Source organism: Haliotis rufescens, unplaced genomic scaffold (assembly GCF_023055435.1).
Source record: "Haliotis rufescens isolate VD_foot unplaced genomic scaffold, xgHalRufe1.0.p SCAF_21, whole genome shotgun sequence".
Taxonomy (NCBI): Eukaryota; Metazoa; Mollusca; class Gastropoda; order Lepetellida; family Haliotidae; genus Haliotis; species Haliotis rufescens.
In genome coordinates, this window is record NW_025963902.1 from 7905820 (window position 1) to 7928908 (window position 23089).

General features: G+C 42.1%; 2 protein-coding genes across 2 annotated transcripts; both read left to right on the plus strand.

Moving 5' to 3' along the window:
- The first annotated feature begins 1256 nt into the window (after positions 1-1256).
- LOC124111498 (sulfotransferase 1A1-like) lies at positions 1257-12349 on the plus strand. The gene is made up of 6 exons (XM_046471220.2): positions 1257-1354; positions 3645-3815; positions 6246-6566; positions 7161-7264; positions 11178-11316; positions 11896-12349. The coding sequence occupies exons 2-6, from the start codon at positions 3653-3655 to the stop codon at positions 12009-12011; spliced, it is 843 nt and encodes a 280-aa protein (XP_046327176.2). The 5' UTR covers positions 1257-1354; positions 3645-3652; the 3' UTR covers positions 12012-12349.
- Positions 12350-16219: 3870 nt separating this feature from the next.
- Positions 16220-21475, plus strand: LOC124111460 (sulfotransferase 1B1-like). Its single transcript, XM_048401056.1, has 5 exons — positions 16220-16357; positions 17313-17636; positions 18033-18136; positions 18654-18813; positions 20282-21475. Exons 1-5 carry the CDS (start codon positions 16243-16245, stop codon positions 20404-20406), a joined length of 828 nt encoding a protein of 275 aa, XP_048257013.1. The 5' UTR covers positions 16220-16242; the 3' UTR covers positions 20407-21475.
- Positions 21476-23089: the final 1614 nt, after the last annotated feature.

Sequence of the window (23089 nt, forward strand, 5' to 3'; positions counted from 1 at the left end):
TCAAATACAGCCCATGCAAGTCTATAATGTTTGGCAAGTCTAGATTACTGCAGTATCTGAAAATGAAGAGAGTCACTGGGCTCCCTTTTATTATATTTTTATTAAGATAACTGAACAACTGTTTTTTTTCTGTACGATATGTTCATTTCAGAGACTAGATGTTAGTCAACATTCTCACTCACTCACTTATGACATGCCATGGGTTGCTGAAGACCAACTCCAACCCGGGCCTTCCCGTGGTACAAATACAAGGTACACATGTATCATCCTGCGACATGTTGGATGTGTCTGCACAACAACTGTTGGGGTGTTGGGGCTATGACACACCTGACCCGTGACCTCAACTGAACGGGGGCGGTCGGCTAGCCTTGTTGTTAAAGCGTTCGCTCGTCACGCCGAAGACCCGGGTTCGATTCCCGACATGGGTACAATATGTGAAGCCCATTTCTGGTGTCCGCCGCCGTGATATTGCTGGAATATTGCAAAAAGCGGCGTAAAACCATACTCACTCACTCACTCAACTGAACGAGAATGGTTTTCCGCCTCCCTTTTTTCAGTTATATCACATCGTGTCAGTTTATGTGGGATGAAAGTCTTGAAGTGATGCAGATCTTAAACGTTTACCACTTCCGTGAAACCCACGAGCACGGGGATGGTGCTGGCAAACCTAGAAACTTAAAGATCAAATGTGAGATTCGAACCCACAATCATAGTTTCAACTTTATGGATCTGGTGGTCAGCCTTATTGACTTGGCTGATTTGTTTGCTTCATCGTGATTTGTTCATAATATAAATCACTGGTTTGTCTGGTCCACTCTCGATTATTTACAGACCGTTCGAATATTGCTGAGTACATAATTATGCCCCAGTCCTCTTCGTGTTTTTTAAGTACAAGGAATGAGTGAGTTTTATTTGACGTCACTTTAAACAGCATTTCCTAGGCTTTATACGAGCCAGAAATGTATAGAATGGACGCAGACAAAAATGTATTGCATCCCCATGGACGCACTATAATATTCATTGTACAAATTATTGACAATAAATAAACAGGCCCTGTAATTAAAGTAATTATCAAATATTACAGTACAAAAAACTACACTAGTTAATTTAGAGGACCCTCATATTTCCTAAAAGGACCCTTAAAAATTATTCAGGTCACCAGTTTTGTAGGTCAAGGCAAAACACGGAATTTCAATATAGCGCTATACTGGGGTATTTGTCACAACGCGAACATGTTCTCGGTACTGAAGTGTTTCGACCAAACGCTCAGTTTGTGCGCATGGCCTGACCTCGGACTCCCAACCAGTGTCCAACGAGGAAGAGAGTTTCTGACTGACACAAGAATCAGATAAAGGTATGCCACTCAACATAACATGGGGTTACTGTGCTGCATGTACATATCTCGCTGGCACATATGCACGACGAATGTCGGACACGCTAAAATGATCAGTGTGGGTGTTGATGGCAGGGAAGGGAGGTAATCTGTGTGGGGCGTTATACAAGCTCCTTCCCAGCGCGTGACACCTTCGTTACACCCTCGGTAACATCGCGATGGTATAGAGAGCTCCGCGAACGGACTATCGCTGTGAGGAGCTTGGGCGTTATATAAGAAAGGGGCGTAACTCGGTCTATTAATGTCGTAAACGTACATACGGGAATACAGTGGGGTGGAGGGGGGCATATGAATAATGTTGACGTATAAAAAACATCATTTGTTTGCAAGTTTTCAACAAAAAACAATATATTGACTAGCTTCGGGCCAACCAAAGACGTATAGATGTATATACGTTTTTGACCAAACGCAATCGTTTTTAAGTGAAGATTTAGATTATTCGAGCAGCTAGTATTTTGTTAAAACGCTGGAATATTTAAGCTTGTTTGGTTGTTTGTTTAACGCCGTACTCAGCAATATTCCAGCTATCTTACGGCGGACCAGACAACACCGTAATTGACATCATGAGCATCAATCTACGCAATCAACTGATGCATCGGAATTACACAGAACCAAATACTAACTGCTAACACGTCTAGATGTCAGCAAGCCACCTACCAAATACTAACTGCTAATACGTCTAAATGTTGGCGACCCACCCACCAAATACTAACTGCTAACACTTCTAGATGTCAGCAAGCCACCCACCAAATACTAACTGCTAACACGTCTAAATGTTGGCGACCCACCCACCAAATACTAACTGCTAACACGTCTAGATGTCAGCAAGCCACCCACCAAATACTAACTGCTAATACGTCTAGATGTTAGCGACCCACCCACTAAATACTAACTGCTAACACGTCTAAATGTTGGCGACCCACCCACCAAATACTAACTGCTAACACGTCTAAATGTTGGCGACCCACCCACCAAATATTAACTGCTAACACGTCTAAATGTTGGCGACCCACCCACCAAATACTAACTGCTAACACGTCAAGATGTTAGCACCCCACCCACCAAATACTAACTGGTAACACGTCTAGATATTTGCGACCCACCCACCAAATACTAACTGCTAACACATCTAGATGTTAGCAAGCCACCCACCAAATACTAACTGCTAATACGTCTAGATGTTCGCGACCCACCCACCAAATACTAACTGCTAACACGTCTAAATGTTAGCAAGCCACCCACCAAATACTAACTGCTAATACGTCTAGATGTTGGCGACCCACCCACCAAATACTAACTGCTAACACGTCTAGATGTTAGCGACCCACCCACCAAATACTAACTGCTAACACATCTAGATGTTAGCGACCCACCCACCAAATACTAACTGCTAACACGTCTAAATGTTGGCGACCCACCCACCAAATACTAACTGCTAACACATCTAGATGTTAGCGACCCACCCACCAAATACTAACTGCTAACACGTCTAAATGTTGGCGACCCACCCACCAAATACTAACTGCTAACACATCTAGATGTTAGCGACCCACCCACCAAATACTAACTGCTAACACGTCTAAATGTTGGCGACCCACCCACCAAATACTAACTGCTAACACGTCTAGATGTTGGCGACCCACCCACCAAATACTAACTGCTAACACGTCTAGATGTTGGCGACCCACCCACCAAATACTAACTGCTAACACGTCTAAATGTTGGCGACCCACCCACCAAATATTAACTGCTAACACGTCTAAATGTTGGCGACCCACCCACCAAATACTAACTGCTAACACGTCTAGATGTTAGCACCCCACCCACCAAATACTCACTGCTAACGGTTTCCGTTTAGAGTTGGGATTCCTAATTCAATAGACCTAAAACCAGATCGCCAGCTCCAAACTGTGACAACATATTATTTAACTTTAGAGTGAGTGAGTGAGTGAGTTTGATTTTACGCCACTTTTAGCAATATTCCAGCAATATCACGGCGGGGGGACACCAGAAATGGGCTTCGAACATTGTACCCTTGTCAGGGTCTTCGGCGTGACGAGCGAACGCTTAAACCACTAGGCTACCTGACCACCCCTATTTTGCTTTTGAATAGAGTATATGAATGCTGGTTTAAGCCGCTTTAGTCAACTAATTCAGTCCCGCACCAATACGGCCATGTCGCCCTCTGGAAGAGTGCCACGTCCAAAAGTAAATGCCCCTAAATTAGGTTTCACGATACCGTCAATTACAGGAATTGCGATGTCACGTGTCACGGTAGAGGACGCCGGTGGCGACACCATCTGGCAAATCGAACACGACGGTAACAGCTACCCAAACTTCCCCCACATCGATTCCATCACCAACATCCACAACCTCCCCATCAGAGACGATGACATCTTCATCTGCGCTTACCCGAAATCCGGTAAGCCTTTAATACAGATGGATCGTTTTAGGTTTTCATCATTATTGATTCTATACAAGGGAAGGTATCATCAAAAGAGTTCGAATCCCATTTCGGTCTGATTCTTGGGTTGACGGTAGAACGATCCCTGGCCGCGTCATACGTTAAGACGTTTAAATATGGTACTTGTTGTTACCGTGTCTGGCGCTCGGTATTAAGGGGCTAAAACAAGGACTGGTCGGCTCGGAGTCAGTACACTGAATGAATTTCTTGGGGAGTACTTATCTCTAAAGTCAAAAACTTGATGACTGCTCGGTTCTTGTTTTTTTCCATTTCTGTGTCCATTTGGGCCCCTATCACGTTCAGTTGGCTGTCATTAATATACAAACGGCACCAATAGACCAAAATACACTTGCAATGAACTACTCAAACAATGTACTCCATGCATTGACTAGTTTACTTTGGCCAATAGTTAAAAGTAAGTCAGGCTTAGAACTTCTTGACCTGAAGGATTCATGTTAAACTGCGGCATGGTATCTCAGTGGGCGAGCACTATAAATCGGCATCAGTCCGGCCTAGTACGAACAGACACACACACGTGCATGCACGTCGCAATATAAGTGCAATAATCTTGGACGCGACGTTAAACCCAATTTCACCTCACCGCACTTTGGATTGACAGCTGCATCCTGTGGGGCACGGGTGGCCCAGTCGCCTAAGACGCCGCGATTCGCTGTGCAGAGTTGCGTCCCTTGGGCACACCAGAAACCTATGATTATGGGTTCGAATCCCAGTTCGCCCCGATTATGTTTCTAGGTTTGTCAGCACCATGCCCGTGCTCGTGGGTTTCACCTAAGTGGTAAACGTCTGAGACGTGAATCACTTCGGGCTTTCCTCCCACATTAATCTGACATGTCGCGCTATAACTGGAAGACTGTTAAAAGGGGCGTTAAACCCAACTCACTCACTCACTCGTGGGTTTCAAGCAAGTGGTAAACATGTATGCATCACTTCGGGCTTTCCTTCCCTATCAAGCTTACCCTACGCGAGATTACTGGAATACTGTTGAACACAGCGTTAAAAATAACTCACTATCGTATCAGATAAAGGTATGCCAGTCAACGTAAGATGGCGTTATAGTGATGTCTTTACACTGAGTGAGTGAGTGAGTCAGTCAGTCAGTCAGTCTGGTTTTACGCCGCTTTTAGCAATATTCCAGCAATATCACACGGGTTCGATTTCACCAGAAATGGGTTTTACACATTGTACCCATGTCAGGAATCGAGCCCGGGTCTTCGGCGTGAGCAGCGAACGCTTTAACCACTAGGCTACCCGACCGCCCCTGATGTCTTTACACATCTCACTGACACATACACACATGTCAACACTTACCGTGAAGATCCGGGTAGAATTGGTTTTCAGCAACCAATGTTTTTCGTAACAATGCTTGTTGTATGAGGCTGACTTGGTTGATGCATGTCATCGTATCCCAGTTGCGTGAATCGATGCTCATGATGTCCACCACTGGATTGTCTGGTCCACACTCGATTACAGACCGCCGTCATATAGCTGGCATATTGCTAGAGTGTGGCGTTAAACAACAAACAAACAAAGCATGTCAACTCTAACCAGAGGGACATTGGTATAACTTCATCATATAATCACCAGCTTTCGACCTAACCTGTGACTTTGGGGAAACGCTGCTTTAAACAGTATTCCAGTTATATCACTGCGTGTCAGCTTAATGTGGGAGGAAAGGCTAAAGTGATGCAGGTCTCGTCCGTTTACCACTTTTATGAAACTAGCACGGGTATGGTGCTGACAAACCTTATAGCAAAATCAGGGTGAACTGGGATTCGAATCCACAATTATAGTTTCCGGCGTGCCGAAGGGACGCAACTCTGCACAGAGAATGACAGCGCCTTAGAGGACCGGGCCAGTCGTGCCCCCAATCTGACTGAAAGGAAGGGGAGACGAACATTATTACAAAAACACAAGAACCATTCTCAGAGCCTCATTCCTGTAAGAGACGGATCACTTATGAGTCTGTGGAGAGGGACTGGGATATTTCTGAAACTTTCTCAAAAACATAAATTGTATTCAAAGGAATCAGTGACCCCAACAGCCTGTCTCTAACATTTATTTGTTTGTTTGTTGTTTAACGCACTCAGCCACATTCCAGCTATATGACGGCGGTCTGTAAATAACCGAGTCTGGAGCAGACAATCCAGTGATTGACATCCACGCAATTGGGATACGATGACATGCATCAACCAAGTCAGCGAGTCTGACCACCTGATCCTGTTAGTCGCCTCTAAGCATAGTGGCCTTTTACGGCAAGCATGGGTTGCTGAAGAACTATTCTACCCCGGATCTGTCTCTAACAAGAACAATCGTAAATCACCCAGGAAATATTTTTAGCTACATGTCCATCCTTCAACATTGTTTTAGGAACACACTGGATCTGGGAGGTGGCTCGACTCCTTGTCACTGGCCAGACAATTCAGGACAGTGTTGAGAAGGGCGTAGGCATGCTTGAATACCTGCCACAGGAGGATGTGACGTCACTTCCGTCCCCCAGAATTCTCAACAGCCATTTCAAACTGAAGCTGCTTCCGGTGGACATCCTCAAGAAGAGGTGTAAAATCCTGTATTTGATACGGAATCCCAAGGACGTGGTTGTGTCCTATTACAACTACATGCGAGGTCTGCCGCACTACAAGTACACGGGAAGATGGGAGAACTATATGCAATATTTCATGCTTGGTAAATGTAAGTATTTGATCTTTGAATATGCCACCTGTATCGATAAATGCTGATCTTTCCGGTTCGCGAATTCTATATCTCTTATATAGTAAATATCTGTAAATATCTCGATAACCTAGGGTGGAATGCTTCTTCATCATGATAAGAAGCCTAAAACCATATGATTGGTTCGTCTTGACAAAGGAACTGTTCTTGAATCCTAATAAAATCTTGCTTAAGAACCCATGGCGAAACGAACTAATTAAAGTGAGTTGAAGGTGAAGGTTGCATCCAAGATTATAGCGACGTGCATGCACCTATGTGTGTGTGTGTGTGGCTGATGGTACTAGTCCGGACTGATACCGATTTTATAGAACTCGCCCACTGAAATCCCAGTTTCACACGAAGACCCCACTCAGACACAGTATACTGACTCAGTAAATCAGTAATCAATTAAGTACCATCTTTTAACGTTTTTGGGTATGACTCGGACGCTCTATCACTTAACCACGGAGATGGTCAACTAATAAAAGCGATTTTAAATGCATGGAATAATGAATGAGATGCCAGACTAAAGGCTATGCCATTAGGACGTCCAACATTGGTTCTTGATTGCCACAGTTTCCTACGGGTCTTGGTTCGACTATGTCCTGGAGTTTGAGGACATGAAGAGGACTTATCCGGACCTGCCAGTCCTCACCCTCCATTACGAGGACTTGAAGGAGGTAAGACTTTCATATTTAAACCATCATCTGATGCAATGAAACTGGTCCATTGAAACCATTGGATACTGTGTACTATCATGGCTTTTGGGGATGCCATTATCTAATACAGGGACGGCGGGTAGCCTAGTGGTTAAAGCGTTCGCTCGGCACGCCGAAAGTCCAGGTTCGAAACCCATTTCTAGTATCCCCTGCCCAGATATTGCTGGGATATGGCTAAAAGCGGCGTAAAACTGTACTCACTCACCCATTATCTAAAACATAAAAGGCATTCGTGGTGTTTAGTTGTGTGAACGTCTAACGAGAAAGACACTGAACATGCACGCCAACATTAACCCTTCTAACTGCTAAGAGGGGCACGGGTGGCCCAGTCGTCTAAGGCATCTAAGGCGCCGCGATTCTCTGTGCAGAGTTGAGTCCCTTAGGCACGCCAGAAACCTATGATTGTGGGTTCGAATCCCGGTTCGCTCCGATTATGTTTCTAGGTTTGTCAGCACCATACCCGTGCTCGTGGTTTCACCGAAGTGGTAAACGTCTAAGACCTACGTCACTTCGGGCTTTCCTCCCACATTAAGATGACTCGCCCTGATATAACTGTAATAATGTTTAATGTGGCGTTAAACCCAACTCACTCCCTCTAACATCTTACACTTGTGATACAGTGTAATTGGTAGAAAACAAAAGTCATGGATCAATTAATATACAATACATTGTTTGAACATATATATCATCTTTGTGAATTGAGGCGGTTCAGTGAAGCACCCCGGACAAACAACGCATGCACGCACGCACGCACGCACGCACGTAAGTCGCTTTATAACTACAACAATCACGAACGCTATGTTAAACACCTTTTTTCACGACCCGTGAAGAACCGGGGTAGAATAGGTCTTCAGAAACCAATGCTTGCCGTAACAGGTGACTATGCTTGTCGTAAAAGGCGACTAACGGGATCGGGTGGTCAGACTCGCTGACTTGGTTGATGCATGTCATTTATCCCAATTGCGTTGATCGATGCTCATGATATCAACCACTGGTTTGTCTGGTCTGGAATGTGGCTGATTGCAGCGCTAAACAACATATTAACAATCGAAAACATATTTTCAATTAAAGTCACCAACGTTTCATATGAAGACAGGTGTCAGCTCTGGCAATACGGTGTTGATAATCGCCTTTAACTCACGCGTGTCTTGGTTTAACTCACGCGTGTCTTTGTTCAACATACGTGAGTCTTGGTTCAACTCACGTGAGTCTTGGTTCAACTCACGCGTGTCTTGGTTCAACTCACGTGTGTGTTGATTCACCTCACGTGAGTCTTGGTTCAACTCACGTGTCTTGGTTTAACTCACGTGTGTCTTGGTTCAACTCACGTGTGTCTTGGTTCAACTCACGTGTGTCTTGGTTCTACTCACGCGTGTCTTGGTTAAACTCACGTTAGTCTTGGTTCAACTCACGTGTGTCTTGGTTCAACTCACGCGTGTCTTGGTTCAACTCACGTTAGTCTTGGTTCAACTCACGTGTGTCTTGGTTTAACTCACGTTAGTCTTGGTTCAACTCACGTGTGTCTTGGTTCAACTCACGCGTGTCTTGGTTCAACTCACGTTAGTCTTGGTTCAACTCACGTTAGTCTTGGTTCAACTCACGCGTGTCTTGGTTCAACTCACGTTAGTCTTGGTTCAACTCACGTGTGTCTTGGTTTAACTCACGTTAGTCTTGGTTCAACTCACGTGTCTTGGTTTAACTCACGTTAGTCTTGGTTCAACTCACGTGTGTCTTGGTTCAACTCACGCACGTCTTGGTTCAACTCACGTGTGTCTTGGTTTAACTCACGTGTGTCTTGGTTCAACTCACGTGTCTTGGTTTAACTCACGTGTGTCTTGGTTCAACTCACGTGTGTCTTGGTTCAACTGACGCACGTCTTGGTTCAACTCACGTGTGTCTTGGTTTAACTCACGTTAGTCTTGATTCAACTCACGTGTCTTGGTTCAACTCACGCGTGTCTTGGTTCAACTCACGTTAGTCTTGGTTCAACTCACGTTAGTCTTGGTTCAACTCACGCGTGTCTTGGTTCAACTCACGTTAGTCTTGGTTCAACTCACGTGTGTCTTGGTTTAACTCACGTTAGTCTTGGTTCAACTCACGTGTCTTGGTTTAACTCACGTGTGTCTTGGTTCAATTCACGTGTGTCTTGGTTCAACTCACGCACGTCTTGGTTCAACTCACGTGTGTCTTGGTTTAACTCACGTTAGTCTTGGTTCAACTCACGTGTCTTGGTTTAACTCACGTGTGTCTTGGTTCAACTCACGTGTGTCTTGGTTCAACTCACGCACGTCTTGGTTCAACTCACGTGTGTCTTGGTTTAAGTCACGTTAGTCTTGGTTCAACTCACGTTAGTCTTGGTTCAACTCACGTGTCTTGGTTTAACTCACGTTAGTCTTGGTTCAACTCACGTTAGTCTTGGTTCAACTCACGTGTGTCTCGGTTCAACTCACGTTAGTCTTGGTTCAACTCACGTTAGTCTTGGTTCAACTCACGTGTGTCTTGGTTTAACTCACGTTAGTCTTGGTTCAACTCACGTTAGTCTTGGTTCAACTCACGTTAGTCTTGGTTCAACTCACGTTAGTCTTGGTTCAACTCACGTGTGTCTTGGTTCAACTCACGTGTCTTGGTTTAACTCACGTTAGTCTTGGTTCAACTCACGTGTCTTGGTTTAACTCACACGTGTCTTGGTTTAACTCACGTTAGTCTTGGTTCAACTCACGTTAGTCTTGGTTCAACTCACGTTAGTCTTGGTTCAACTCACGTGTGTCTTGGTTTAACTTACGTTAGTCTTGGTTCAACTCACGTGTCTTGGTTTAACTCACGTTAGTCTTGGTTCAACTCACGTGTGTCTTGGTTCAACTCACGTGTGTCTTGGTTTAAATCACGTGTGTCTTGGTTTAACTCACGTTAGTCTTGGTTCAACTCACGTGTGTCTTGGTTCAACTCACGTGTGTCTTGGTTCAACTCACGCACGTCTTGGTTCAGCTCACGTGTGTCTTGGTTTAACTCACGTTAGTCTTGGTTCAACTCACGTTAGTCTTGGTTCAACTCACGTTAGTCTTGGTTCAACTCACGTGTGTCTTGGTTCAACTCACGTGTGTCTTGGTTCAACTCACGCACGTCTTGGTTCAACTCACGTTAGTCTTGGTTCAACTCACGTGTCTTGGTTTTACTCACGCGTGTCTTGGTTCAACTCACGTGTGTCTTGGTTCAACTCACGTGTGTCTTGGTTCAACTCACGCACGTCTTGGTTCAACTCACGTTAGTCTTGGTTCAACTCACGTGTCTTGGTTTAACTCACGTTAGTCTTGGTTCAACTCACGTGTGTCTTGGTTCAACTCACGGCAAGCGAAGCCATCAAACAGGGACAAGGATATTGGAAATAGCCCATGATCCTGACACATATATCAATAATCGCATTTCTTTATATGCATAAGCCTCTATCACAGGATATGGACGAAAGGGACACTCTGCCCACTCCATTCACAGGTCCTCATTGTCTGACCTATTTATTAATTGTCAATGCAAGAGAATAACCATCCTAGATTTTCTGCCAAAACAGATTCCACTTGACCTAAAGGGCAAATAGCTGTGGACATTATATGAATGGACCTCTCAGAATCAGTGATGCATGTGCTACTCTACAGGTAGCACCCGCCATTCGTACAATGTGCATGAGAAAGTAAGTATGTTTTGCCTGACGCAGCACAGGAGTACTCCTGACGTGGAACATCAGCCTGTAAGCCAAACCCAGACAATCAAACTCTTACATATCAAGGATAAACTAACAAAGGGCCGGGGGATTATTGATTATCGAACATAGTCTGATTATGTCGAAGTCCGTTGTATTTATTTTTATTGTTATTGTTTCAAGGACCCACTGCGAGAGATACGGAAAGTAAACGAGTTCCTGGGAACAGGACGCAGCGCAGAGTTCCTGCTGGAGGCGATTGAGCTCGCCAGCTTCGACAACATGAAACAGAAGAAATCCCAGCGCGTAACCTACAGGAAAGGTAAGTCGCAGCTTGTAATATTTATGTGTTTGTTTGTTTGTTTGTTTGTTTGTTGTTTAACGCCGCACTCAGCAATATGCCAGTTATATGGCAGCGGTCTGTAAATAATCGAGTCTGGACCAGACAATCCAGTGACTGACAACATGAGCATCGATCCACGCAAATGGGATACGATGACATGCATCAAATCAGCGAGCCTGACCACCCGATCCCGTAAGTCGCCTCTTACGACAAGCATAGTCACCTTTTGTGGCAAGCATGGGTTACTGATTTTACCCCGGATCTTCACGGGTCTGCTTGTTTGTAATGGACTTGAGGTGACATGTTATATGGTTTTGAGGTGACATGTTATATGGTCAGATACATTTCATATAAATGACTAGATACTTAACAAACACGGATCCATCTTGAATATAACTAGATATTGGTGATGTGAGCTGAAAGCCGATTTCCGGAACTCAAAATATTTATAATACATGTTTCTGGAGCGACGAGACATTGTTACAAGATTCAAGAGAATGGTGACAGGGCTGTTTCCCCTTATACAAACATCTTTCTAGTTATGTTACATATTTCCAGGTGAAGTGGGCGACTGGAAGAACTGGTTCACTGTGGCCCAGAACGAGTGGTTCGACCAGCTCTACCAGGAGAAGATGGCTGATTCTGATATCAAAGTCAGATTTACGTTAACGTAGCTCTAGTTCCTGTACACTGGATGTCCATCGCTTAACACTAATCAGAAACACAGATCTCGCAGCATATTGGATGTATAGACATGGTATATCCAAGTGGTCATCTGCTCAGTGCCTGATCAACATATTATTAATCAACGTCACCATCCTCATGATGCTGCACAACATCTGTTTTGACTGCATTGATCAGTGTACTCTCCATGGAGACATGCCAATGGCGCACAATTGAACTACTAGCTGGCAAATTCAGGCAATCCACAACATCATTTTAAAAATTAATTTGATATTTTAATGAAACTATATTGGCAACATTAATTTTGTCCAATCATGATATAATTGTTGAGGGAATTGTTGTTTTTATTGGTGTTGAAAGGATGAGTATATGTGTTTTTGAGCACCTGTACTCTTCCATATAAATATCACCAAGTTATTCACATCAATATCGGGAGGAACGGGTGCCCCAATCGTCCTAGGCGCCGCAATTCGCTGTGCAGAGTTGCGTCCCTTTGGCACTCCAGAAACCTATGATCGGTTCCCGGTTTCTAGGTTTGTAAGCAACTCCATGAAGACATGACAATGGCGCACAATTGAACTGCTAGCTGCCAAAGCCAGACAATCCACAACATCATTTTTTAAACTAATTTGATATTTTAAATAAAGCTATTTTGGCAACATTAATTTTGTCAAATCATGATATAATTGTTGAGGGAATTTTTGTTTTTATTGGTGTTGAAAGGATGAGTATATGTGATGTTGAGCACCTGTGTTATCCAACTGGGATCGGAATTGTTTCCCAGCAGCATGAGTGCGTGAGTGCGTGAGTGCGTGAGTGCGTGAGTGATTTGTGTTTACGGTCGCTTTGAACAGTATTTGAGTTATATCAGGGAAAGACCAAAATAAAAGCAAAAAGGAAGGAGGTGGTGCAGACAAACGTAGAAACTTCATCTGAGTCAGTATACTGTGTCTGAGTGGGGTATCCACGTTAAACTGCAGCGTGGTATCTCAGCGGGATAGCACTATGAAACCAGCCTAAGTCCGGACTAGTACAAACAGCCTAACACTATGTAAGTGCTGTGATCTTGAACGCGAAGTTTAACCCCATTTCACCACCACCTCTCGAATGTTACGACTATGGCGCACGGTACGGTCACTGTCAAACTATTCTACCCTTGTGGCAATACCTGTTACATTGATTATAATGAGTTTGTCTTCACCCATGTAAACTTGATTAACAGCTGTTTCATACCTAATTAATATAGTGAGAGGATAACAGCAGGTGAATGTGGTAATTATGAAGAATGTACTGGTTTTCAATAAATAATCGTGACATGCAGTATCAGAAGGTCGAAACTGCGGGCTTGGTCGGGGAGCGAACGCTTGTACTATATCAGTTATATGTACCAGTAAAATATCACTTCTGGTAACTTTGGACGAGGTAGCACGGTGAGTCGGCGTAGATGTTACTATGGGATGTATGTCTCTCTCTTTCTCTCAGAATACGTTATGTCACAGAATGTTTGCTGTTTTTGATGGTACAGTAAACTACGGTTATAACGAACACGCTTATAACGAACTAACGGATATAACGAACTAACGTTTTAGTCCCGACTATATGCTGTAGGTATGCTGTATATATGCTTATAACGAATTACGGTTATAACGAACTAAAATTAGTAGCCCCTTTGAGTTCGTTATAACCGTAGTTTACTGTATAACATAATTCTACAATCGTTATGTGAAATAGATGCTGTTTGTGAACTGGTCTTATATACGTGAAGAGGATTTATAGATGTCAACTTCTTTATTATGAGGAACAATGTTTCGGAGCATCAGCTTCCTCCTTCATCAGGAGCATATACTCCGAAACGTTGTGTTCCTCATAATAAAGAAGCTGACGTCCATAAATTCTCTTCCTTGTATGCATCACTTTTAAATGCCATTTAAGGACTTGGTCTTGTATAATTTTATATTTGTTAGGTCGAGTTTTGATCTTAACTACCGGGCAAAAGGAAATACACACCTATGTTTGATGGTAGCTAAGAGTGTAACAAACGGTAATGGTCAATCGATGGTGATGCATTTAATACCGGTATTGGTTCTGGACCTTAAGCTTGCAGTGTTAACGCGACTGTTTTCAGCCATTGTTACGTATTGATAACGTTAACGTTTGTAATAATTCCATGATTCAAATGTATACCTTCTGTCATGCAGTTTCTATAACAGTTGCCCCAATAAAGCATGAAACACACACTCAAACCCCGTTAGACCTAGACTGGGACCAGTCCCCGTTTCCTATATTTGTTAAAAAAGTAATAAAAAATATCAGAGACAGATTTCTTTCCTCCTCTCTGGTGTGTTACGAATGAATGAAAACCCTCGTCATCCCACATCCTGTTAGGAAGATCCAACTTTCCGTTCTATCTTTATGAACGCCATACAAAGACATTATATTCGAGTCTTTTTCAAAACGTCAGAGCAAATGTCAATATTCATCATGGATCGAAGTAATCGCACATGTTCAAATGGCTGCCAACTACACACGACAGAAAAAGTCCGTTTCCTGACGTTTGGAATAGTATTGATATTAATATGAATGCACTCATTCCAAGTATTCCAAATTATTTGGTTATATTGCCATGTATGTCCAGATTGGAAATGTAGAAATGTACTTGGTGTCCATCCCCGTCCGGGAACACGGGTGTCCCAGTCGTCTAAGGCGCCGCGATTCGCTGTGCAGAGTTGCGTCCCTTAGGCACGCCAGAAACCTATGATTGTGGGTTCGAATCCCGGTTCGCCCCGATTATGTTTCTAGATTTGTCAGCACCATACCCGTGCTCTTGGGTTTCACCGATGTGGTAAACGTCTGAAACCTGCATCACTTCGTGCTTTCCTCCCACATTAAGCTGACACGCCGTGATATAACTGTAATACTGTTAAAAGCGGCTTTAAACCCAGCTCACTCACTCGCTCACCATACCCGTCCATTATCCCGACAGGTTTGTTATGTCATATATGCCAGGGGCTAGCGACACTAAACCAAATGTGTGTACATGCCAATTGTAAAGAGTTGAAGAGTTTGCAATTTCAAACTTCTAGCGTTAGAAATGAAACATTAACCTTCAATTTACAGGTACAGAAATTAGTAGGAATTTGTACAATTTCAAATGTTTTACGCACGCGTTTGGCATATATGAGATAAGATTGACACCTATGCGTTTGAAATACTTAGATAAATACAAGCCGAATAAATGATTAAGTGTCATTTTACTTCATTTCGTAATCATATACAGGCATCAATGTTCAATCATGTACAGGTTAAACTTTTGTAATTCTGGCTTGAAAATGTATAAATATGGACTATTTTCGTAACTTCAAATGAAAACCTAGTATGATCAAAACCGTGACCCATGATGAATTTGTACTATATATATATATATATATATGTATGTATGTACTGCTATGGTACATGAATTTCCTAAGAAAATCAGTTTGGGTCCAAGACTTGATGCACATTATTAATAGACGCTTTCTGAAACCTCTGAAATAGACCGTGAAGATCCGGATTAGAATAGGTCTTCAAAAACCCATGCTTATCGTAAGAGGCTACCAACGGGATCGGGTGGTCGAGCTCGCTGACTTGGTTGATACATGTCATCGTATCCAAATTGCGCAGGGCGATGCTCATGATGTAACTCATTGTATTACCTGGTCCAGACTCGATTATTTACAGGCAGCCGTCACACAGTTGGAATAGTGTGTCGTTAAACAGCAAGCAAACAAGCATTCCTCTAAAATCAGGCTTTTGACACAAGTTCCACATTTCTCAAAGTTTTCCTTATCTATGCATTTAGTGTTGTTATAACCCCCAAATATGCAATTGTTGAAATGAACAAGTTTGATTCTCATTCATATGAACACAACTGATATCTTTCACAATGATTTGTAAAGTTTTCCACATTTCTCAAAGTATATGCATATCACACGGTCCAAAAAGGGACGTCGTCATACCTCGTTCTTTGACAACCCGAACGTCACTAAGAACAAAACCAGATTAAAAAGGATTCACAGCCAAGAATTTCTGCAATTGAACCAGATCTGATCGAAAATTGAACATTTAGCTTTGCATCGCCAGCCATTTTGATCTCATATTTTGACAGGACGGTTGTTTGCCTGTTCACAAAGTGTCGCCATGTCGGTCATTAAGGAGGTCGACTGTGATGGACACTCCCTCAGGATGATGGAACACGATGGAGAACGTTATCCCCACTTTCCTGCTGATGTCCTCAGAAACGTTAAACACATAAAAATACGTCATGATGACGTCATCGTATCAGCGTTTCCCAAATCAGGTAATGAGTTATGATTGTTTTGGACTTACGGCTGTGTGCATACAGTGTGTCTTTAAGTTTACACAGATAGCACAAATAATGTTCGTTGGACATACTGGGTGTCCTTAAGAACTGTGTCCTTTAAAAGAATGTACGGCCCCTTTATCAGAGAAAACAATCTCATGTCTTGCAAACCGTGAAGATCCGGATGAGAATAGGTCTTCAGCAACCCATGCTTGCCGGAAGAGGCGACTAACGGGATCGGTGGTCAGGCTTGCTGATTTTACTGATGCACGTCATCGTATCCCACTTGCGTAGATTGATGCTCATGATATCAATCACTGGATTATCTGGTCATGTTCCCTCGGGGCTGTAATATTAACAGACCGCCGTCATATAGCTTGGATATTGCTGAGTGCGGCGTTACACAACAAACATGTAAAACACAAACTCATGTCTTGAGGCAGTGATCGAAAATCGAACGAAACTCCCAACCCATGTCTGTCCCCTTGAGGCAAATGCCTTGTATCACATCATACGTTCCAGTGCATGAAGCTGGCACGGGTGGCAATGTCGTCTAAGGCGACGCAATTTGTCACAGAACTGCGTCCCCTGGACACGCCTGAAACTTATGATCGTGGGTTCGAATCCCGGTTCGTCCTGATTATGTTTCTAGGTTTGTCAGCATCATACCAGGTCTTCGGGCCTCCCTCCCTCATTAAACTGACACACCGTGATATGACTGCAATAATATTCAAAGTGGTGTTAAACCCAACTCACTCACTCACTCACTCACTCACTCACTCACCCACCCACCCACCCACCCACCCACTCCTTGGCTTGTACGTCGTTATTAATATTTCACCAAATGTATTTTGTATATTAGTAATCAGCTTTGGCTGTCTGGAAGATTTTGGAATAAAAACGCTGTGTCCAGTGACACGTAAATGTGACTGCAAGTTCTGATTACCTACAGGTTCCCACTGGGTCCATGAGATAACTCGTCTCCTCAAGTTGGGCCGGTTGGACGAGACTAATTTTGAAAAGAACGATGTCCAGTTAGAATATGTACCAGAAGCAACATATGCGCAAAACCCGTCTCCCAGAATCCTCAGCTCACACGTCAACTTCCGGTCGCTTCCAACGCAGGTTCTGGAAAAGAAGTGCAAGCTTATCTATATCCTCAGGAACCCCAAGGACATTGCTGTGTCGTTCTACAACTTCTGTATCAAGATGAGGCATCTGACCGGCTACAAGGGAACATGGGCTAGCTTTCTTCCGATGCTGACACAGGGAAAATGTAAATGAATGTTTCATTTTATTTTTTCCGAAGGATATTTGAAAAAAGATCAGTTTTACGATAAACGACTTTTGATCATTTTTGTTACTATCCTCTCTAATTTTCTTTGATCATTCCTTGGTAATTGAATACGTTCCACAAAGGGGAATGTTTTGTTGCTTTGTTGTTTAACGCTGCAATATTCCAACTACATGACTGCGGTCTGTAAATCATCGAGTCCAGACCAGACAATCCTATGATTGCCTTCATGAGCATGGATCTACGCATTTGTTGCTCATGCTATCGACCTCTGGTTTGCTTGGGTCCGACTCGATTGTTTATTACCCGCCATGATAGAGCTAGGAATGTGTTACTGTTTCGTAAAACACAACTCGCTCACCATATTTCTGTTATCAGTGGCCTTCGGATCCTGGTTTGACTACGTGCTCAACTGGGAAAGAGGGAAAGCAATGTACCCGGATCTTCCCGTTCTCACTCTATTCTATGAAGATCTAAAGGAGGTACGATGTGTATCAGTTGTAGAGATGTTAAGGCTCACTGGTAACGGTTTTGTCTGGATAATACGATTTATCATTCAAAACTGGCTCCCACAGGAGATATCGCTTGGGTGAGATCAAGCGATATCTTCATTGTAGATATTGCTGTTATGAAATTGCATCACAATGCTTTGCAGACCATTGTAATGTCATGGTTACAATGACGTCACAATCAAATGACATCACTAATGGCTCTGCTACTGAACACTCGGAGATAAAAGTGGAAAAATTCCTCGGAAAGCCTCTGAGTTTTTTCACTTTCTGTCCACTCGTGTTGATATATTTGATATCAAAAGACACGAGGGTGAGATTCTCGATACATCCAGTTGATAGAATTTACATGATTAAAATGTCGTGAAAGTTCTACTCTCAGATTTGTACCTTTTTGGTTTGTCGTATTCATATTTATACTGTTTAGATGAATGGTAACGGTGCGTAATTTTCAACACATAAATGTATGCTCGTAATACCGTTATTCCAGGACACGCTGTGTGGAGTTAAGAAGATCAACGACTTTCTTGATCTCCATAGAGACGACAGATTTCTACAAAAAGTCAGCGACCACGTGACTTTTACAAATCTGAAACGAATCAAAGGCAGAAACCATTTGCATGACGGGCAGTCTGTAGTCTTCAGGAAAGGTATTTAGTGTCTCTCAAATATGCGGGTGACTGTTTACACATTTGAGGTGGAGTCGAACAATCTTGATTTTTTTATAACAGGTGAGGTGACGTGAAATTGGGTTTAACGTCGCGTCCAAGATTATTGCACTTATAAAGCGACGTGCATGTACGTGTGTGTGTGTTTGTGTGGCTGCTTGTACTAGTCCGGACTGATGCTGATTTATAGTGCTAGGCCACTGAGATACCATGCCGCAGTTTAACATGAATACCCCACTCAGACACAGTATACTGACTCCGAGCCGACGCAAGACAGGGTAACAACAAGTACAATCTTTTAACGTCTTTTGGAACCCCGGACTTCCGCTCTCCGGGCGGACGCTCTACCACCAGACCACGGAGGCGGTCCTTTTTTATAACAGATACGTTTCAGGACATTTAATATTTCATGTTTTTTTAGCATGTGTGAGTGAGTATGGTTTACACCGCCTTTAGCAGTATCAAAGCAATATCACTGCGGGGACACCAGAAATAGGCTTCACACATTATACCCAAATAGGAAATTGAACCCTGACCTTCTGCGTGACGAGCGAACGCTTTCACAACTAGGCTATTCAACCGCCTTCTTGTGTGTACAACCCGAGGTAATGGGTTTCACAGTATCTTCTGTAACCCATGGCGTCCCTTGGACACTCCAGAAAACTGTGATTCAGAATTCTGTGGTTGTGATTGTTGGTTCGAATCCCGGTTTGCATAGGTTGTGTCGGCACCCAACACGTGCTCCTGTATTTCGCATTTCTGGTAAACGTCTGAGACCTGCGTCACCTCGGGCTTTCCTCCCATAGTAAACTGGCACGCCCTGATACGAGTATAAGTGAAATACTGTTCAAAACGGCGTTTCGTCTTCATTGTAATATTCATCAGTACTTTCATTGCAGAATACATCATGGTAGCATCTGCACTTTCACCTTCACTTCAAGTGCATGTGTTACTTATCATATACATCCGTGAAAATCCGGGTTAGAATAAGTCTACAGCAACCCATGCTTGTCGTAAAAGGCGACTATGCTTTTGTAAGAGTCGACTTTCGGGATCGGGTGGCCAGGCTCGCTGACTACGTAGATCGATGTTGATATCAATTACTGGATTGTCTGGTCCAAGCTCGATTATTTACAGACCGCAGTCATATAGCTTGAATATTGCTGAGTGCGGCGTTAAACAATAAACAAACAAACAACTTATCATATTCTCGCTTTATGCCGGCGACCTGTTAATAATCGTGTCTGATCCAGAAAAAAAACAGTGGTTGATACTGTGAGTAACGTTCACACCGTTGGAGTACAGTGGCGCGCAATGATCCAGTTTACAGATCCACTGGACCCAGCGGATCCATTTTATCGCCTATTCGCCCCTAGAATCCCCAGGGACATTCACACAATTAGACATTCATAATGTGACATCAACATAATCAGTTAATATTACTTTCCAGGTGAAGTGGGCGATTGGAAGAACTGGTTCACTGTGGCCCAGAACGAGTGGTTCAACCAGCTCTACCAGGAGAAGATGGCGGACTGTCAACTGCGGTTTCGATATACACTTGATGACTGTAACTGATGCATTCAATGTTCATTTTCATGTTCAATGTACAAGTATAAAGGCATCACAATTGGCGTTCACCTTCTTCAACTGCCAGCTTGCTTTAACCGATATGAGCACGTGTCGGTAACGTTAATGTCTTTGGAGTGGGTTGTAATGTATTTGATTTTATAGATATAAAACGTCAATGCCAGAGACCAACCAGTCTGGGTCATCCGCGATCTTCCCGAGGCAAGGGTGTTACATGACCTTAAAAGTTTTGTTTCCACCCTTGCCGAACTAGGCTGGAATTCCGGAGGTACATTTTGGCTGGACTCACGTGTCTATGCCTAGTCCACTCAAAATCGCGCAACGAACTTGACTTCCGGTTCGTAAACAATATGAACTGCAAGGGGCACATTTCCGTCGACTGCCGGATTTGCAGGGTATATGTGCCGCCAACTGGGGGGCGTCGACAGTTATTTTGCAAATCCTTTCATGTTTTAATGAAGGTGCTCAAGTGGTTTGATCTTGATTATCGCCATTGTGTCAGAAGCAAATGCAAGTGATATGAGAGATGGAATCTGATTGGTCAATAGGAGAGACATAGAAGGGACATAAATCGTAATTGCCACTGGTGGCGCTACGATCGACGCTGGAAATTCTATCGTAGTTCGGCAACGGTGGAAACTGGACTTTTATAGTCAGTTAAAGCCCTTGCCTCAGGAAGATGTCATGAGCTTGGGTTAGCACTGCTTTAAACTGTATAATAGAGAATTTCAGTTATATCACGGCTTGATGGTGAAAACCCGGAGTGTTGAAGATCGCATTGGTTGACATTTTATTGCATAGTATTGTATTGTATTGTATTGTGTTGTGCTGTATTGTATTGTATTGTATTGTATTGTATTGTGTTGTGTTGTATTGTATTGTAATTTGTTAAATTGATTGTGATGTTTCAGGGAACATGTTACATGTCGGGTGAATGTCTTTTAACACCAATAAAAATATATTTTTGTTTTGAAATAAGGCCTTATATATTGTATTACTTTGTTTGCGGGTACTTTTGTCAAAAGGGACGGCGATCGAAATATAGATGAAAATGAAACTGCAAGCAATACTTATGCTAGGTACAATAAATTTACTAAAATTCTACCTGCGCGTTTCTTTTTTTGAAGAGTGTATGTATTGGTGTGAACATTAGTCAAAGTGCAATAATAAGGAGGCTTTATTGTCAACGCTAATTTGTTATTTTCATTAATTAAATATCATTCACATGATATCACATATGTTACACAGGAAACAGTCACAGCGTGACAGAATTTGATTAATATATGTGAACGTAGTACTATAAATTGAACTGACGAATACACACGTTATTCATAAATGAAACAGACAGATAGACGGCAAATACTCCAATAAATACTCCAATAAATACTACAACAAATACTACAATAAATACCACAATAAATACTACAACAAATACAACAACAAATACTCCAATAAATACTCCAATAAATACTACAACAAATACTACAATAAATACTGCAACAAATACTACAACAAATCTTACAACAAATACTACAACAAATACTACAATAAATACTACAACAAATACTACAACAAATACTACAACATATACTACAATCAATACTACAACAAATACAACAACAAATACTACAACAAATACTACAACAAATACTACAACAAATACAACAACAAATACTACAACAAATACTACAACAAATACTACAACAAATACTATAATAAATACCACAATAAATACCACAACAAATACAACAACAAATATTACAATAAGTACCACAACAAATACTACAACAAATACTACAATATATATCACAACAAATACTACAACAAATACTACAATAAATACTACAACAAATACAACAACACATACTACAATAAATACCACAATAAATACCACAACAAATACTACAACAAATACTACAATAAATACTACAACAAATACAACAACACATACTACAATAAATACTACAATAAATACTACAACAAATACTACAACAAATACGACAATATATACTACAATAAATACCACAACAAATACAACAACAAATACTACAATAAATACAACAAATACAACAACAAATACTACAATAAATACAACAAGAAATACAACAACAAATACTACAATAAATACCACAACAAATACAACAAATACCACAATGAATACCACAACAAATACTACAACAAATACTATAATAAATACCACAATAAATACCACAACAAATACTACAACAAATATTACAATAAATACCACAACAAATACTACAACAAATACTACAATAAATACCACAACAAATACTACAACAAATACTACAATAAATACTACAACAAATACAACAACACATACTACAATAAATACCACAATAAATACCACAACAAATACAACAACAGCATCAGTATACAAACACCTTCAAGGAAATCTATGAACGGGAGTTCGAATCCCGGTTCGCCCTGATTGTTTCTAGGTTTGTCAGATCCATGGCCGTGTTACTGCGATTAAAAAAGTAGTAAATGTCTTAGACATGCATAACTTCAATGCTTTAAACTCACATAAAGCGACATGCCGTGATATGACCGCAAAACTGTATAAAGCGACGTTAAACCTAAACTCATTCACTCACTCACGTCCAGTGCAGAGACAAGAAGTCTTCTACTGTATAGAGATCTCTGTCCAGTG